Source organism: Thunnus maccoyii, chromosome 13, assembly GCF_910596095.1.
Source record: "Thunnus maccoyii chromosome 13, fThuMac1.1, whole genome shotgun sequence".
Taxonomy (NCBI): domain Eukaryota; kingdom Metazoa; phylum Chordata; class Actinopteri; order Scombriformes; family Scombridae; genus Thunnus; species Thunnus maccoyii.
Genome location: NC_056545.1, coordinates 25,908,523 through 25,928,521, shown reverse-complemented (window position 1 = coordinate 25,928,521; position 19,999 = coordinate 25,908,523). Strand labels below are relative to the sequence as shown.

At 41.4% G+C, this 19,999-nt stretch overlaps 1 protein-coding gene and 1 long non-coding RNA gene across 2 annotated transcripts; one reads left to right on the top strand and one right to left on the bottom strand.

Annotated features, from left to right (window-relative positions):
• LOC121909758 lies at positions 1–6,013 on the top strand. Its single transcript, XR_006099510.1, has 3 exons — positions 1–40; positions 4,362–4,495; positions 4,592–6,013. It is a non-coding gene; the product is annotated as an uncharacterized LOC121909758 (long non-coding RNA).
• ywhag1 (3-monooxygenase/tryptophan 5-monooxygenase activation protein, gamma polypeptide 1) lies at positions 685–18,526 on the bottom strand. Its single transcript, XM_042430422.1, has 2 exons — positions 18,268–18,526; positions 685–3,840 (listed from the first exon to the last, which is right to left on the bottom strand). The coding sequence occupies exons 1-2, from the start codon at positions 18,352–18,354 to the stop codon at positions 3,184–3,186; spliced, it is 744 nt and encodes a 247-aa protein (XP_042286356.1). The 5' UTR covers positions 18,355–18,526; the 3' UTR covers positions 685–3,183.
• Between the last annotated feature and the right edge of the window lie 1,473 nt (positions 18,527–19,999).

Below are 19,999 nucleotides of genomic sequence, written 5' to 3'. Positions count from 1 at the left end.
CTAAAAGACCCTCTAAGGAGTCAGATGTTCAGTTTTTTTGGTAAGTATGTTTTGTTTGAATGGTTTTAAGCATGTTTTTTGCTAGCAAAAATTAGCATTAGCATTATCAGAGTTAACCATAGACTGTAAATGCACTGTGCTAACCATGCTAACAGCTAGCGTTAGGTTAGGGTCAGCGCCACCCTCTCAAAAAGACACTTCCCGCTGTAAAGAAATTACTCAGATGAAAACATACTGCGCCTGCTCTATGGGCTGCATGCGCTCATTGAGCTTCCGGTTAACTTCCGGTTTAGCTCTCTGGCTAACTTGAATGGGGATAAAACGATTTAATCATTTTATTAAATTTTATTAATGTGATTGGGCCGAATGGATCCAACTCTGATAGTAAAACGAGTCATGGGAAAGTCTTTTTCTGGGCCAGTGTGCGTCACGTGACGTTGTAACTACACGGTTTCGCCGCTATGTCAAATTTGCTTCAAAGCCGGGCGCTGTTCCTGTATCCAGTTCTCTTTATAGATCCATGGCGCCACTGCTCAGCCTTGCGTGGTATCACAGCGAAAAATTACCCCTGCGGCCAAAAGAAAATCCCCATAGACCACCTTTGTAAAAGAGAAAAATGTAAAAGTGAAAAATTACGAACTTTTGATCCATGGATGTTTTATATTTGTAAAACTTTCCTTGAGCTGAGACAGGCGATTTAAAAATCTGTGACCACAATGTAAAGTCTATGGGCTGAGTGTGAACTTGCGGGCGGGGCTAGCGGGAAAAACAATACTGCGCAAATTCAGTGGGCCGCATACCTCTGGAAGCAAACCCGGAAGCTAGAAACTCTTTTGGCGCATGCGCCAGTTGAGCAATTTTTATTGGACTGAATAGACACCATTTTCAGTCCCGTATCCAGCTCTTATAATACATTCATGGAGTCCACAAATCAATGAGTGACGTCATGGTGGCTACGTCCATTATTTTTTTTATAGTCTATGATCTGTACCTATGTATTTTCCTCTTTTGCTTGTCTTTGTAGAAGATAGATAGTTAACCACTTAATGGTCTTATCTACTGTCTAGTAGAGCATGCTTTGAATTCTGATTTTTTTAATGAAAAACTTTTTGTACTTAATGTCCTTGAGCCATCTCTCGCACTCAGTTGAAATATGTTAGACCCCATGGTGCACTGCAGTAACACAATTTTGTAAGGATAGTTCTAAATGCATGTATAAATATCTAAATGGTGCATTATTTTAGAACCGAGTTGACAACCAAGTGTCCTCACTGAAACATGAAATGCTTCACCTCTGGCGTACTGACTGAATAGTGGTAGTGTGTTTTTCACGCAGTTGAATTAAGTCAGCTACAGAAGTCCTTTACTGCACTACAAAACATTCCCCTCATGGTCCTGCGGGACTTTATTTAACAGAATTTAGTTGTTTAGTAAACCAAATGTAGTCAGGAAAATTTTGCAATGTTTTATTATTTAATACCTAGTGTATTTCAGTTATCATTATTTACTTGTGTGACTGCCAATGTAATTATAAATCCGAGACCACCTAAAACTTTTAACACACTCGCTAACACTGTCATATATCACAAGCCAATATGTTTTCTTTTTTTGGTCACCCTTACCAAGAATTGCATGTCACCATACTGATGTCCTTAACAGATCAATTTATTGTTAACAATCACTGTTTTGGTATAGCGTACTTCAGCAAATGGAGTAAAGAAAACACAGATTAAAATAAGGTCTAGCTAACAATCGCAATAAAAAGAAATAAATAGAAAATAATCTGATTAAGGTCTAGTAATTCCATGTTCATATGAATACATAACATCTACAGTATAAGTTAATAAATTGAAGCTACTGTATAAATACATCACCAGCATGCACAATATTGTATTATGGAGAATATTGGAGCAGTTATCATCTTACACTGAAGAAACAGTATAATAGGCAAGTGCATTTCTTGACCAATAAGAAACTGAAGACAAAGTAAATCCACAATTCTCAAATCTGCTTTTAGAGCTTCCACTTAACATTGCATGTGCTCTGCCCAAAAATTATGTAGTTCACTAATCGACTCTGTGGTTCCAGGTGCCATTTCAGAGATCCTACTGATTGTTATGAAGATAGCATAATTGGAGAATAAGGGTGGACTCATGATAATTTCCCATCACTACATTTTTTTTTAAGAGGTTCAATTTCCATTTTTATCTTTCTATCTGAATTTCTTCAAATCAAATCGTTTCCTCCAAACATAAGGCGCCAATAGAAGTTGTTATAGTAACGACAATACTGACAATAAGAATTAGGTGTCCAAAAACAGTTAATTTATTTAATAAAGCACATCAGCACATGAGAGGGACAAGCTGCACTAAGTTTACTTTATGAATTTGTATTTTTAGTTACAGTATGACTGTGTGACTGAGCTGGACACACACCTGACACAAAGCAAAACAAAAACATATTTTTCTTAAATGTTATCTTCGATAACAGAGACAACCTGCTTTTCACTCGACGATCGTAGTGTGGTGCAACTAAAGATGCCACGTTGGTACGTTTGAAGTTACGCAATGAAGTTGGACACCCCTAAAAGCCCCGTCTTCATCTCTGTAACCCGTCTGCTCTCTCACTCACTCTCTCTTTCTCTCTCTCTGTCTTTCTCTCTCTTGCTAAGCAAGGCCGTGACATTCAAGGTTACTCTAATTTTCGTGTTGCTCAAGCATTGAACTCAATTTCTGAATGCTCCGCCCCTCAATGAATACAATAAGACACCTCAGCTTCATTTGCGCGATGAGACCAGTCTCTGCCAGTGTGAAGGCATCTTTACCCAATGGTCACACTGTTATGAATGACATACCTCTTGCTTCTAAGTGGTATTTTGGCAAATGCTGCAGAGGCTATCAAGGAGGGGGTTTTCATTCTTTTTTTTTTTTTTTTAATTGTATGTTATTTCTCAAACTAAAATCGTCTTCCCTCCTCCTACTTTTTTCACTTTTAATTTGTGGAAAAATAAAGAACAGCAGCCACGTTAGTACCATCGGCTAAATTGGCCGCCGATGTTCCACTGCCCCCTCCCCCTTCCCCTTTTTTTAAATTTCTAAGAACTTTTTTACTATTATTATTATTTTGTCATCATTTGTGAGCGCGCGTGTTGTGTTGTTTTGGCAGAATGAGGTTTTGGACTCTTTAGTTGTTGCCCTCTCCTCCCTCGTCGTCCTGCTGGTCGCTCGTCCACAGCGTCAAGTTGTCTCGTAGCAGCTGCATGATGAGAGTGGAGTCTTTGTAGGAGTCCTCGTTGAGGGTGTCCAGCTCGGCGATGGCGTCGTCGAAGGCGGTCTTGGCCAGGTGGCATGCCTGCTCCGGGGCGTTCTGGATCTCATAGTAGAAGACGGAGTAGTTGAGAGCCAGGCCCAGGCGGATGGGGTGGGTGGGCTGCATGTGCTCCTTGCTGATCTCATGGGCCTCGCTGTAGGACTTCTCGGAGGACTCCACCACTGAGGCTCGCTTCTCCCCCGTGGCCACCTCGGCCAGGTAACGGTAGTAGTCGCCCTTCATCTTCAGGTAGAACACTTTGCTCTCGTGCTGCGTCTCGTTGCAGTTCTTGATCAGGAAGTTGTCGAGGAGGTTGAGCACGTCCTGGCAGACAGCCTCCAGCTCCTTCTCGATCTTTTCCCGGTAGGCCCGCACCATCTCGATCTTCTTCTCATTACCGTCGGCCGACGTCTTCTGCTCAATGCTGGAGATGACGCGCCAGGATGAACGCCTTGCCCCAACCACATTCTTATAGGCTACAGAGAGCAGGTTCCTCTCCTCATTGGATAGTGCTTCATTCAGCTCTGTGACCTGAGGAGGAGAGAAAAAGAAAAATATACATGTATTAGCATCTGTTTATTTAAAAAGTAGAAGCAATAGTAGTAGAACCAGAGATATCGTCTTTTTTTCACACATTTTTCTTCCTTGTCAAAACCTGGCACCTACATTACCCACAATGCAACTCGACCACCAACAGTTGGGGTTGGAGATTCTGTTTTTTTATACTAGTAATGGCTAATATAGCCTTGTGTTGCTAGCTTCAAGTAGAGATGAAGAGCTGGCTACAGAGGTCTGGTAACCTCACTTCTTTCTAACCCATCCCATCAAAGTTCACTTCAGCTCCAACTGACACTGACTCGAGTGACATCACTTGAGGCGAGTCATCAGATTTCACACAGCTCCCTCTGGAGCCACAAAAGGCTTTATACATCTTTTTTCACATATGCAGTAGTTCTCCACAAACAAACAACAACAAAAAAGGTGGATTTTCCCTTTAATTTACTGATTTACATTCAAAGTCAACAACTGACAATATGTTAACATTTTAACAGTCAAACTACAGCAATCACAAGAATATAAACAACATCGGGGAAAGAAGGACAAAAGGTTCAGATCTGCAAATGGTCACAGATGGCTCCGGACAAACTCGACTACACCCGAGGCATAGGCCACTGCATCCAGCAGGGTGAGCCACTCCTCCAGCACCCTGACATCACCCTCTGAGCTGACTGCTGATTGGCTGTCCTCAGCTCTGAAAGCTTGTTTTGTTGTGTTTTGACAGGCCTGTGTCTGGCTGAAGGATTTAATCCTTTATACCCCACTGGGACTGTGCAGCAGAGGCATCTTTACAGACCTTTTCTCAGTATAAAGCCTGTTGTTACTTTCTTTTTCAGCACTGAATTCTGTTCCATGAGCATATCAAAGCAGGGGGCCCCGGCCGATCACGTGGAACAGCTCTTCACAATGCCTTTACTGAAGGCAATATCGGTCAACATAAAACTACATTCTGGCTTTAAAACTGATGGGATTGTGCTGGTATTACTTTAATTAAATTAAGAAAAACAAGCTTACTTGATTAAGATTAAGCTGCTTTGCTTTTTACTGTAATGCCGTAGAAACAACAAAAATGATAAAGTGACTGCTGAAAAAACATCTGTTAGTTGGATTTAAGCATTTGTTCACAAGACACACTTTGTAAACTATGTCATGTAAATGTTAATCTATGTTATAGACGCCTGCTCCTTACTTAGTGTTGGTATTACTGGTATTACATTCATTCGTCATTTATAAATTCAGCAACATTTGGCTTGACCTGACATTAATCCAGTACCCACAATGAATTTAAGCACTTTCCATTGACAAGAACATTAGAATTGCTTCCATTTTAGTCCATATTCATTCATCCTCTTTGAGGCTGTATTTAGGCACAGCAGTGCTTTAGCTAACTGTTAACATTAGCCCAAAACATAGTCATTAAGTATCAGACAAATTAACAAATGTTGACCTGTTGATGGTGTAAGATTTAAGTTCAAGGGATCACTAAAGTTACAATTAATCCTGCAGAGACCATGAACGTCATTCAATAGTTAAAGTCAACCTCATGGGGGTGCTGGAGGTAAAGCCAGCGGATCGCCAAAGTCATTAGGATCCATCCTCTGGGGACCATGAATGTCTGTTGTTTGCTTCATTGCAGCTGAACATGTTTTGCTATTTGGGTGTATTATCTTATTTGTCTTCCCCCAACCACCAATGTGGGGCTGCCCTCTGTTGCCACAGTTTTGAAGTATTCTAATGGATCACATTTAATGAATCTAATAGAGACATTTCAAAGACATGACCAGCCCTGACTCTATTTCCCATCATTCAATTGGTAGAGTGCTTCCAGAATCCTCGACACATTAGCTTAGCATCAGTGTCTTGCTCAAGGACGCTGACAAAGGAAAGCTTAAACCTGTGACCTTTGAGGTGTACCGCAGTCAGCATGAGCTAGCAGCTGTGTCACTCTGCTTTAGCCTGCCTGCAGAAGCACAGAGGAGCTGCTAATCCACTTTCCCGGTTGTTACTACAGACTCTACTGATGCAAACCTATGACTAATCATGTGTTCATCTGATAAACTCCTCATAAGTCCTTCCATACACCTCCACCCACCTTTCACTGTGATTCTTTGCTCTTAGTAAGAAAGCAACAGTTCTATTCAACAGACCTGACCATCCTTCTTCAATAAGATTACTTCAACTGTAAAAGGGAGGGAGTGGAGGGCAAAGAGCAATCTGATGATGCAATCTCCTGTTACCATGGCGACTGCAAAATCTGCTTTGTTTGTGAGAGCCATACTCTCTCTGCTGGAGACACTGGCCACAAGCTGCTAATGGCAAGGATGCTGACATGGCTGATGGTATGGAGAGCGCTGCAGCACTGTGGGTGGGGATAGCCATTTCATATCTCACACCTTTCAGCCACACTGGGAGTCGGCCTGAGCGATGTCATTTTTATGGCTTGGTACAGGACACAAATGATTCAAAGGCAAACAGCCTGCACATGAAACATGCAAGAACCACAAGCAACCTCTTCACTGAAATCACATTTCTAGTGGCATGTAGGGCCTGAGGATGGTTGGTCTGTCTGTCCATCCATATTTTGAGTGCTACAGTCAAATACTGTACAATACAATTTAGTGCAGACATTCATGTTACCCAAAGGATGATTCTAGGGCCCTATGATTTCCACGATTTGATAATAAAAATGGAATCAACTGTAAAATGTGGAATTTGCCAAAATGTGTCTGCAATTTATAAAAATCAAGGTTTTCCCTGCAGCACCTGAGCATTTTTTCATAATGCCTAAGCCGAATGAACAGAAAAAAAAACTATGTTGAGAGTCTCTAATGCGTTTTGGTATCATTTACGGCAGCTGCTGCAGCTCATGCTGCAGCTTCTGTCCTCTGATGTCTGAGGGCAGGGATCTGCAGTAAAACCCGGAGCGGACTTTGAGTTGTCTTTCTTTTACGTTTGTGAAACTGGATTGAACTGAAGTGATTTGGGGTTGTGGGGAAAACAAAATAGAGTCTTTACCGTGTGGATTGAACTCTTGACTGTGTATTGACTGTGGGATGAGTCACACACTCACACACACACAAACGTTGCTTTGCTTGCTTGATTTAATACATCTATTCAAAACTGAATTGAGTCTTGGTCCATTTGCACTGCTGGTTTTTGGTGACGTATATTTCATGGCTACTTGCTATTTGCTTTATTGTTTTGAATGGTTTGACAGAGCTATTTTCTATTCTATAGTTATTATTTGTCATCTCTGACTGGCACTCCTCTTCATTTAAAAGTGTCAAACCCGCTACAACACACAAACACACACACTCAGGGTGATGAGGCTAAATCATCCAAAAACTTTAACTTTAATTTTTGATCGTTATTTGTTATGGCACACGGTGCGAACAGTCACATTTCAGACCATAGGGCTTATATCTTTTTCACTTCTTCAAAAATAAAACAGAATCTGGAAAAAATGAAAACAGATGTCACAGGGCCTTAGATGATTCCAATATTTTTGGTAATCATTTGGTAACTCTATCATCAGTCAAATATTTTCACTTGTATATAGAAAATATTAAAATCTAACAGTCTTATTGCCATGAAATTTATTGAGTATATTCATGCTGCCCAGAGGATTAACATTAGCATGCTAAATCTGACCTGTTTAGATTGAAGCATAAAAGAGGTATTAATATGGTCGACATATCTGTCCTGACACTTTATATTTCACAGAAAAAAAACACACTAAAGCTCAAATTACAAAACTGTATGCAAATAACACTAAATTACCAAATAGCGACAATTAGCTCAGCATAAGCAGATATTTCCCTCTCATTGTAAACTACATGAATACTACTAATTCTGAAACATGTATTTCTCCAGGTATGCAAATACTTGTTAAGGTTTACCTGTAAGTTTATTTTATCTTGTGGCTAATTAAACTTAGTGATGGAATTACAAACAGCTGGTGCAACCCAGTTCAGAGGAATCCAAATCTAAAAGGCAGATTACCATGAAACGTACTAAGAACCATCAATGCCCCACAGTACCAGGCATAAATGACCACTTTCCTCAGGCATCACCCGAAGACCAAATGATTGGTCCAACTTGGCCTAAAAGGTAACTAATGGCCAGACTGCAATAAAATCTACTTTAACGCTCCTGAGAGGAAGCATCCTTGAATTTGGTTATTTTTTCCTACCTTATGAGTGAGGCTCTATCAGCTAAACCATCAGAATGCTTCTCGTTCCTTATTTTGCATTGTAATGGACAGTGCAGCCTCCAGAGGGCCACAAGCATGCCTGTAGACTTTTCTGATTGTTCACTAAGGAGTGGCTCTACACAAGACATTGTAAATTTTACAACCCTCATAAATAAAATAACCTCTGTGCTGGAAGAGTATGTAGAAAGGCAAACAATAAAATGACATCCGTTATGTAATGAGCCCACTTACAAGCAAAGAAAAAAGTCACCGTGCACACACCATTAGACATTCCTGAAGCATAGCGCCGGCCTCAGCTCTATACTGCTCTACGCCTCAGCCCATTAAATTGCAATTAGCGTGAACGAGGATCTGACCTATAGCAAATGCAACCAGTAGAATGGGTCAGCACTGGAGCAACAGAGAGGTCAGAAAAACAAGGCCTAAACAACCCGTCTGTAAAAACATGGCTGCCTTTGTTTCAGAAGGCTGCAGGGTGAGCAGAAAGCCCTGTCGGAAGCTGCGGTGCAGGGATGACAATAGGGCTCTGTCTACCCATAAAGCTCATCAATCGCGCCTGCTCTCTCGTGACTCATCCTTACACAAGGCAGTCAAACTTCCAAACAACTGAGTGTTAATACAAACAAAGGCCAGGAAGGACAATCAATAACTTCCTCTTTGACAGCTCTCCGCATGGCCATTAATATCCACAGGAGAGACACAGTAAGAGGGGAGAGTGAGAGGATATGTTGGGCCTAAGTAGAGGCTGCGTTAGAACTGAATGTCCGCCGCCTTACATTTCCATTTACTGGAATACAACTCACATAATGAAAGCTTGCCACGGTCCCACAGCTCCCCATTTTTCTCCCTGCTCCACGCTTTCCTTCTGTCTTTTCCTTTGCTCATTTGCTCTCACTCCCCGCTCCCCACTCCCTCACTCCTAATCTGATGTGACAACCCCCGTGCCGACCCTCTTTCAGGCAGCAGAGCACAAAGGCGCTGTGGACTACCTGACGTCACTGGCGGTGTGAATAGGGCTAGCTGGTTTAGCCACAAAGAGCACCGTGCAAAGAAAAGGGGGATGCAAGTGAGGCTGTGTGTGTGTGTGTGTGTGTGTGTGTGTGTGTGTGTGTGTGTGTGTGTGTGTGTGTGTGTGTGTGTGTCTTAGTAATGGTGTTGGAGAGGGAGCTTCAAGTAGGTCTTTGTTGCCACATATGACTGTAGTTTTTCTTGGATTATAGGTGATGTGCGTATCCAAAAATAAAACACATAAAGGGGTTTATCACTCAAAAGGAGTGACAAAGATTTGTAGACCAAATTAAGCTACTGGGCTGGTATAAAGAGAGCTCTCTGCGAAGAAAGGAAACAATACAATGTGACCAAAAGTAAAAGTAGAAGCTAATCCCTGCTACATGTTGGCACGTGTACCAAATATTACTGTGAGTAATGACTTTAAAACAATAAAATGGGTGTACAAGCCCAAATCTTTTCCTGTTTAGTTACAGCAACGTCAGATGTGTTTTCTGCCTCAGAGGTCAGAGGTGAGTTATGATAGTTATGACAGCACAGAAAAATGACAGATCTGACTGGATATAATAACATTACTAAGTCGCTTTAGACGACTAGGACCACATGACAACTTTGGGTTTTCTTATAATTCTTCATTTCCAAATCATAGTCAGCAGCAGGATTGACTTGTGGCAGAGACCTGCTTATAGTATACGGTACATGATGGGTAAAAAATAATATTTATATGGGTAAAAATGAATGTACAGGAACACGGGTGCTGCGTCGATTCACAAATACTTTTCCAAGAACGCAACTCTCAAACCACTCCAACGGGAGGTCAAAGAGGCCATAACCCAGTTGGCTGTAAAATTTGTATTTTTTTTTGTATATACTAATTTAAACAATGTGATCAGATATCTGTTTAGCCTAAGGCTGTTGACAAATTGCACAAATTAAAGTGAAGCACAAAATGAGTGCCTATGTGTTTCCTTACGGGTTCGACTTGGACCACAGGACTTATATTAATGGGTTGGGGTGGGTCTGGATTTGATTTAGAGATAATTGCGGGTAAAGGGTCGGATCTGGTATGGAGCTTTGCGGGTGCGGGTTTGCACAATTGGACCCATGCAGGACTCTGACTTGTAGTATTACTAACAATCCGAGTACTGAGAGTATTGGGTAATTGCACTACTAATACTTTTATAAGCCTGTCTGAGGGACACAGGCTGACATTTCACTCTTATAGTTTTACGGTTGGTGCATCTTCAAGGTGCCCAAATCACTCTTTTCATACTTTGCAGGTCTGTAATAACCCTGCAAACTCATTCAGGGACATGATATCCCAGACAAATAACCCTCATCATGATGCTGAAGCAATAAAGCAACAACTTCAACTGTTCTTTTATAAACATGAAATGTAGCCTCAAGTGATATTTCACTCTATGAAGTAAGAGGAAGAAACACAGTAAACACAAGAACATAACCATGATTAAAATAGGAAAGACACTAAAAAAAAATCTTATTTGCCAGCTAGAAAGGTCTGCAGATGTAGTCGTCAGTAAAGCCTGAAATTCTTGAAACTCATTGTAAGGATGGTAGTACGGTGTCCTCATTTGCCCCATTGTCAAAATCCTCGCTGACCATCTTGGTTTTACGTGGAAAGTATTGAAAAGAAAAACCAAAGAACCCCCTCACCCTCCCTCTTCCCATCAGTTGAACTCACTTCATGCTGCTTGTCTGTATGAATTTCGCCTAATGAAGGTCTGAGGACCAAAACGTCATGTTAGTTCTTAGGGTTTTCTTTTTGAATCAAGAGTTTTTGATCCCACGCACCTGTCACTAAGATTTTATAGTGTGCAAGAATTTTTTTTTTGAAATTACAACCTGGAAAGGATGCTACCAAGCCATGTTAACTGTCACTTCGACATACTCGTTCACTGTCTTACTCAAGGAATCGAACACTGAGGAGCAATCATGTCAATTATTATTTGACACTTAATAACAACTGGCTGACGAGCTGGGCTTTAACACTTTGCAAAAGTAACGGTGCGAGTGACGTGCGAGCTCTAACACCCGGATTGACATAATACATGGATTCACTAAGCTCCTACATTCAAATCTGTAATCAACTCTTATCTCTCCTCTCTCTTTCCTATTAGCATAAAGCAGTATATAAAACATTCAAGTAGCACCTTCTACTTATTAGACGGCACTGACCGTTGCTTTCGCGGGTTAAAATGACAAACATTTCCAGCTGCATGTCATATAGGCCGCTACTAACTAATTCTATGAGTAACTCGACAACAGGCCAAAATTAAATATGTCTGTTGAGTGCTTTCTGCAAGCTGCAAGAACGCTTGCGAGGGAAGACACTGCGCTCTGTACAATAGCGAGTAAAACCGAGTGTTTTTGTAGTTCCAACAAACCCACAGAGTGACAAGTCATCTCAAGCGAAACGATGGAGCTTGGCGCGTCCTGGTAGACTACTGGTACGCCACATACCCGCAATGTCCGTGGTTCATTTCCAGCGGCGGATCTTTGTTGCATGTCATTCCCTGCCTCTCTCTCTCTCTCTCTCTCTCCCCTTGTTTCCTGTCATCTCTAAACTGTCGCTGTCCAACCGAGGCATAAAATTTAAATGATCGAGCTGATCGCGTCACATCTATTTCAGGAGTCGCATTCTCCCACTTAAGCTTTCAATCATACCATATCAATAATTGAAGCTTACTAATGTGATACGTTTTGAACCAGGACCCTCCAGTATTTGGATAAAGAAGCTGTGAAAAATAAGGTGTGCCAAATTTAGGGAGGCAGATACATATTTAATCATCACTGCATGTATTCTGCTGCTAAGTATGTATAGAATGATTTTTACTTTGTATTCTATACAATCACAAAAATGTCTTTCAGGATCCTAAGTTCTATCTTATCTCATTTCCTGCTTGTAGCTTGGGTGTGCCCTATCTTAATAAGGACATCCCTACTTGTGCCAAATTTAGTGAAATTCTCCAGAATTACATTTTAACTGTGGGTGGTATTTGTTGAGTAATGTGTTTGTAAGACTACTATCCTAAAAGCAGACATCAGTCTGTACATGTTGTCCACTCTGCTCTAAGAGGACGTCTGCAGTACCCAAGAAAAAGGAAGGAAAAAGGAGTTACTGTATATGGATGCTCTCTATACATTTTTTAGCTTCCTTTTTTAAACTGTACCACAAGTGCAGCTTAGAGTAGATGTGTCTATGTGATACTTTATAATGCAGTTTAATATAATGCATTACAGTGCAGGTAGTCCTTGACGGTGAGTCAGCATCACATCAGCAAATGAATTATGCTTCAAGATAATAAAGTACCGTTACTGTAACTCAGAGTAACGTCACTCATTGTAACTCTGCACATACTGCTGTAGATGTAAGAATGGCTCCTACAGTAGATGTTGTGATATGAACCTGATAAGTGTGTGTAGGTGGCTAACGTGTGTGACTCACCACTGAGTCAAAACTCATTAGGGGCCATCCTGAAATGTCCTGGGATGACTGGTCACATTCGTCATTGGATTCAGGTTTAGCAGTATGTTCACACCTCAGAAATACAGAAGTTTGATGCTTCCTGTGCTAAAAACTCCAAGATGATGAGGATGATGATGAACTAGAAAACTGGTAATGGGGACTGAGAGAAGACAGACATTTTCTGGGGCTATAACCCCATTTCCTAGTTTAGCACACTGATTGTAGCACTTATTATCTAAAACGAAGCTCATCATAGGTGTCAAATTCACATCATGCCATATTTTGAGTCTATAAAATCTCATTTATTCCTGCGTACTTTATTAAAAAAATGAGAATGTGGCGTAATATCCAAAAAGTTACAGTGGCATCTCATGTCCCTTGCAGTCCAAATTACATTCATACATGATGGATTACACATTTAATTCTTTTTTACTGTTTTTCTATCCCACACCCACCTTCTCCCACAAGATTTCAAACCATTACCGCCTCACCCGTAGATGAAGCGGTGAGAACTGAGTGTGGATAAAACACACTATGGATCAAGTCCATGTTTCACCATGCAGTGACAGCGCTTTTGTTTACAGATCAGATGTGGGTGGCGATTTTAATAAACGTTATTGACCTTTCAGTGAAATCTATGTAACCATCTACACGAGAAACTGAAATGTTACTGAGACGTCCAATGACAACAGCCACACCCGTAACATTTGTGTCATGTCCTGCAGGACCTGAGCATATTGCTTTTATGTTTCAAACCCAGTGTTTCAACAAATAAATATCTGTTTTTACAGCTCATCAGGCTTGTATGTTGTTTATCTGTTAGGTATCTTAAAATGATTGAAATGAAGGCAGTTGGATAATTAGCTGGGATTTACAGACATGTAGATGATTTTAAAGCACCGTTTCTTTTATCCAACACTTGTATAGTCAATACATATGAAAAGTAGATACAATGTATGGAGCAGTGCAGTACAATGCATCTGTTAATGCATTGAATGGACTTCCATGAGAGAATAATGCATTCAGTCCATTAAGTGTGATCGCAGCCTTGGCTGTCTGTGCCATGCACTTCCTAAGACAAAGGAGTAAGCTCTCCGACAGGGTGTGTGTGTGTGTGTGTGTGTGTGTGTGTGTGTGTGCGCGTGTTTAACTAATTCAAAATGCTGGAGTCAAATCTGCAAATCATACTGGCTAATGCTACACTGATGTGGAAATGAACAGTAGAGATAGTAAAGATTCCCATGTTTATGACATTCAAGCGTTCACGTCATCTGATAATTTAATACGAGTTGTATGACTGCAGTGTGATGGTTGCGTGAGGGTTAAAAATACTGTGCGATGACCATGTGGCACTGTATCCTCTAACTTTGGGTTTGATCACATAGTGTCTACAGTATATTTGTATGACTTTAAGGCTTTCAGAAAAATCTGCGATTCTCAGTTGTTATTACAACTTGGTTGTTTGTGTGAATGATATTAACAAGTCAGAAACTGGTAATCACAGTAACCCCGAGGCCAAATTAGGGAATGTTATTAGAGGAAAATTAGGCAATAGTAGTGAAACAGCTGAATTATAATTTTAGATGAATTCTTTGGTGAGTTATTTGGTTTGGTTCTATGATGGGACAGCACTGTATGAAATACAGAGCAGGACAAAAACTGTGTCTTGGCTGCTTTTGCTGGGACTTAAGATGTAATACCTCTTTCAGACCAGCACCATGAAATGGATTAAACCCACATCTGTGGTTGGCTGAATGGGCATCCTGCATCATCCAAAATGGTTTCTTGATCCTCCTCCCAACCTGAGCAGAACATGAGCTGGACACTGCCCACTTTTGATGAACAGGCAGAGTATGTCAGCTAATATTATTCTGAACATTTGTACATGATTCGGATAGTTTAAAAAAAGACACGGGGAGAGGAAGACTGAAAGTGAAACTACACCATCATTGTGTGCTTACTTTCTGTAATTCTGTGGTTTAGCAGACATTTGTACAGAGTTCAGTTGCAGACTGAAGTCTCTGTGAGCAGTGACGCTCAGGGATTAACCTGTGAAAGCAATCCCATATGAATCAGGTCAAACACAGGTTGAACACTGGTTCAATACAGTGCAACATACCTGGGAGTGTATGAGAGGGGTATGAGCTTTGTGTGGCTCGGGAGGAGTCAAACATTTGATTTAGCTGCCTCTAAAGCTTTAAGGAATAACCTGACATTTAGTTTGGTTTTTTTCCTCTTCACTGAACACTTCTCTCCTTGTGGGAATAATAAATAGTTCAAGGTTTTCCCAAAAATGGCAGGTTATGCTTTTTCTATTCCGCAAACCAAGAAGCTGCGAGTCGCAGGCTACACTGACAAGGGGAAAAAATTAGAAAGCTAAAATTCAAAATGTCAAAGTATCCTTTTAACATATTCTCTGCAAGCATTGGTATACTGTGTATGCCTCCGCTTTGTCTCTACAAGTTGATTTTCATGGTGAATGAAAGGAAAACAATGGCTGCCCTACAAGGCAGAAAAACACAATCAGCTTTAGACAATGAACCTTTTACTTTATGAAAAGGTTGAGGCAGCGTGCCCATGCAGATACTATGATGTAATAGTTAATTAGATATACATGCTACAGTATAACACCGAGATCTTCCTACATGAATATTTAGAAATAACATATAACTGCACAACCTTACAAAGCAAACATGCAAATTCCTCATCAGCAGTGCACTCTAACAGAACGGCTTTTGTTATATATACTGGTTTAAAATACAGTAGCTCAGTTCAGAGTACTGCTGTACACTGTGCAGTACAGGTCTTTGCAACAAATGACTGCAAACACTAACAACGAGAGGATGAGGAAACCGATGAGTCAGGAAATATTAGATCCCAAGCAATGGACCGTATTTTAAGATGCGTGATTCTGATAACATGTGCAGGCGTTAGCTTTGAGAGTTAATGGGGCGTGTGTCAAATAGACAATGGTGCAAATCAGTTTTGTGAGGGCATCATCGTGTTAGACAGTATTTGGGAGTCTGACGTTTGAGTTGCTAGGAGATTTATTAATAATAATTTCTTGTATTGTGAAAGCTATTGTGGAAGGTTCTGAGCACAAATTGTATTTTTTTGTCAATGTCTTTGGCCTTTAACGTCTCTTTTGAATAAAATATAATCAGGAGCATTTACTGAACAACTTAAAAACTCACTTTCGGTTCACATGGTTTTTTTTTTTCATCTAGAAGTCCAGGGTTTAAATTTCATTTTTTTTCTGACTCTTAGTTCAAGGCTAAAAAAACCAGAAAATATTTTGCAACTGGGTCTTGCATCACTCGCAGCTGTCCCCGACAGACAGAAAGAGGACAAGCAGAATATAAGGCTGCTCTCAAATCTGTGATGTCACACATAGCTCCTGAAGATGAATTGGGAGAAACACGGGAGAGCTGATAATGACTCTATGCAGGGACATTTATTGTTGAGAAGAGTACAGTGTTTTTAATTTTTAAAAAAATGCAGACAAATAAAATAGGACTAGATTACTGTTACTGAATATAAAACCTTGCTTTTTTATTTCTAGCTCACAAATAAAAGACAAGGCTGTCCCAGATAAAAAAAGATAACTTGATGATTTCACTTTGTCCCTGATGTATTCTTTAAGAAATGAGGAACATTATTGATGCTGTAAAAAACATAGCTGATGGTGAGACATGCTGTTCTGGTATCGACTGTAATCTTATAAAGGCACTGTGTGAAAATACAGCACTAACAGCAGCCCGTCGACATTATCGCTCATTCTGGTTGGACCTAGTTCCTGAATCTTTGTCTGTGATCCGAACGATTTGGTTCGGTTGCCACCGGGCGGTTACCATGTCTGCAGTGGCAAGGGATTCCCCTCAGATGATGGGCGAGGCAGCAGACACACCCCGCTGCCCAGTGCTGCAGAGAGACTGGCTGGGTGAGGGGCAGCTCTCTCTGACTCGGCATAAATGGGAAGGGGTGGAGCCGGGGCCCCTTGTGGCATTATCACTACAGTGAGTGGCCTTTAAACACGCCGACACCTTACTTGTTGACTTTTGGAGTGCGGAAAAAGTAGCTTCCACTAATCCTGCTTTCACCACCATTAGACACGACTGCTGCCCTGCTCACGTGCTGAAGACTGGCCTTGTTAACAAAAGCAAACAGATGTCACCCTTAGACAAAATCTGGCCCAATTCTATGCTCATTTTTAGAGGAATATTATAGAAATATGGCACCAAAACTACTAGTATCTGATTATAAAAGTAAAATAGATAGTAAAGGCTTCTATAGCATCACTAGGAGTCACTATGAGTAACCACGTACACAGTATGAACCCCTGCATGGACATTGTAGCCATTCTCTTGAATAAAGCAGAGTGGGCCTCCTCACAGCTCCACATTCCTTCACCTCTCCTGACAAACTGCCCTTTCCTCTATAATTTTGTTGTCCTGATAGTTGTGATATTGTGAGATGCACCTTTTGTGAAGCTGTGGTGAAAAGCAGCACTAGTGAAATGGTGCACTACGGGTGGGCCTGTGCTGCATCTTGGCAGATGCTGCGGCACGCCTCTGTGTGGGAACCAGGACGCAGGGATGCGGTTGCTACACAGCATCGATTAACACAGCAGTCCGCCATGCTACAGTTTGTAAGGGGGTAAAAAAAAAAACCCCACCATTTGCTGCAATATGACATCTACGGAGCTTTCTGGAAAGCTGTCCGTCCACCAACACCCACGTCTGAAAGGTGAACGCTTCGTATGTTGTGCGCTGCTTCTGCGCAAATCGATTGCGATCAACCTTCAGCCAACATTGCTGCTTCCCCAATGCGCCAAACGCGAGGACACTACCTGGTTGTTCCTCCTCATCAAGCTAAAGAAAACTGGTTATTTCACACTCAATCGATGCCTCATTATTTCGTGCTCAGCATCATGCAAACCGGAACACGACCATCAGCGCAGCCTACGATGTCCCCTCTCATCATCATGGTACCACCTATCTCGTCCTCTGCTGCTCAGTATGCGCATCTTTCGACGTGAACATTTTTAACACTCTTTCATTACGATGCAGACACATAATTAAACCAAGTCTTGTCGCTGTCAGGGGGGCTGTTTGTGTGCTTTATTTGCCCGGTTCCTCTCACTGCCTGGCAGTTCAGAAAGGAGCCAGGCGAAAGGCACCGCCCCAAGATCAAACAGTCCGCATTTCAGACAGCCAAACCCGCCGCAGCACACCCGAACACCACCGGCTGATTCACCGCAAATTAGAGATTCACAGTCCAATCTCAGACTATCAAAACTATTAACCGACACACATCTGACATGTATGGAAACGAATGAAATGTGAACCTAGGCTTTACAGGCCTTGCAGTCCTGTTCAAAATGATGTTGCCCAAATCGTATTATAACAGTTTTTTATCACGTTCACAATTATGCATTTCTCATGAATGTGGTCTTTAATCATAAGTTTCATACACCAACTTTATGTGGCTTATTCGGTTAAGTCAAAAAGCCTGTATGTGCTCTGACTAACACACAGGCTCAGTCCCTTGTCTGCGTATTACTGCCCCAAATGCTATAATAGCTCGCTCTCTCTCACACACACACATACCCACACACACATATCGATAAGGTTATTGATAATAAAACTGGTCCCAAAGAGAAAAAGGTCATTACAGAGGAAGCTTTACTTACCGATTTCATGGCAGCTGCCATATCATCATACCTCTCTGCCTGCTCGGCCAGCCTGGCTTTCTGCACCAGTTGCTCGCGGTCTACCATTGTTAAATGTGTGTGTGTTGCTGTCCTATGTGTCCCGAGCTAAAAATCGTAATGTGAATGTGTTAATGCGGAGTAACGGTAGCGGCTCCTCTCGCTGCAGCTGCTGCCTGCTGTCTGTGTGCCTGCCGACGGGACACCCCTCCCCCTCCGAGCACTTTCCCTCGGTTGTGTCACCACCCCAAAAAGGCGTGTCTTCACCGAGTGATGTAACGACCCTGGCAGCCCGCAGAGCTGGACGGTGTAGCCTATTGCCCTGCAGGGTTTGGACTTCAAATGTCAAAGGAAAAGGGGTATATTTTACTATAATACGGCTGTGATATGTCACTATACAAATACATATGCCACTCACTCACATGCTAAATGCAAAGCTTGACTACCAAACAGGGCAAGGGGGCAACTATCCTGGACCCCAGACCACCAGGGCCCCCCAAAGGCCCAGCTTTCACTGCGTTGCTTTGTCATGATACACTTTAAAGGTCCTCACTAGAAATGTTTCAAGATACATAAAAATATTACTGCTTTGAATAATGATTTGTGTCTGACATGGTTTTACCACCAGATAGAGTTCATTTACCTAATTAAAATCCATAAAATGACATCTACCCTTTCTCTTACGTTGAGAAATCCAGATTCTATGAATACACAAACATATTTCATTTCAAAAGTTGAACTGCTGGACACAAGATGCCTCGTACTTCACTGTAAAGTCCATTCTCAGTGTTTGCACTGGAGGCTTCAAGTATCCATGTCCCACTTGTGTAGGTATCACATTGGACCATGTTTGGCCCAAATTAGTTGTGATGTCACAAATCCTGCTCCTATGTACATGTCTTAAACTCAGATCTAAGGTGAGCTCCGGCAGATCAATGTGAAAACCATAGACTGTAAAAAATATGGATGTAGTCACCGTGACGTCACCCATTGGTTTGCAAACTGCCGTTTTGAAACCTCAAATGTAGCGATTTGACCATTGCCATCTTGGATTTGGCCGTGGCCATGTTTGACTTTTGGGGCCAGAACTTCCATATTTGGATGAGAGGGTTGAGCTGATCATAGCGCTAGCTGCTAACGTGGTTAGCACGGTGCATTTACAATCTATGGTTAACAGTGATAATACTAATGCTAATGCTAATTTTCACCAGCAAAAACAGGCCTAAAAATGTACTCACCAGAAAAACTGATCATACGACTCATTGATGGGTCTTTTATTACAACCAAACACTGAACAATACAGTTTTTAGGCGACCACAATGTTACAATTAACTTCAGTGAACTGAAAACATACTGTGAAATAGCAGCAGCTACGCCTGTACTCAACGGTTATGTTACGTAAGCAATGTTATCGCCGTGGTAGCTACTTGTCAGTCAGAACGTAGCCACACCCTAAAGCATACCCTGCTTTATCGTCAAATTTAAATTAAATGGGACCATAATTTACAAAATGAACATCATGCTGTATTGAAGAAGATTTGAAACTAGCGATTGAGACCATAAACTTATTAGGAAACAGTTTACTGAGGTAATAAATCAAGAGAGAAGTAGGTTCATTTTCTCATAGACTTCCATACATTTGGGCTTCTTTTTGCAGTCAGTGGAGTCTCCCCCTGCTGGCCATTAGAGAGAATGCAGGTTTTTAGCACTTAAG

Excerpts from the sequence above, each read along its gene's own strand:
- ywhag1 (XM_042430422.1), bottom strand. The coding sequence starts at position 18,354 with ATGGTAGACCGCGAGCAACTGGTGCAGAAAGCCAGGCTGGCCGAGCAG. Across the intron at positions 3,841-18,267 it reads TGGCAGCTGCCATGAAATCG|GTCACAGAGCTGAATGAAGC; the intron begins GTAAGTAAAGCT and ends TCTCCTCCTCAG.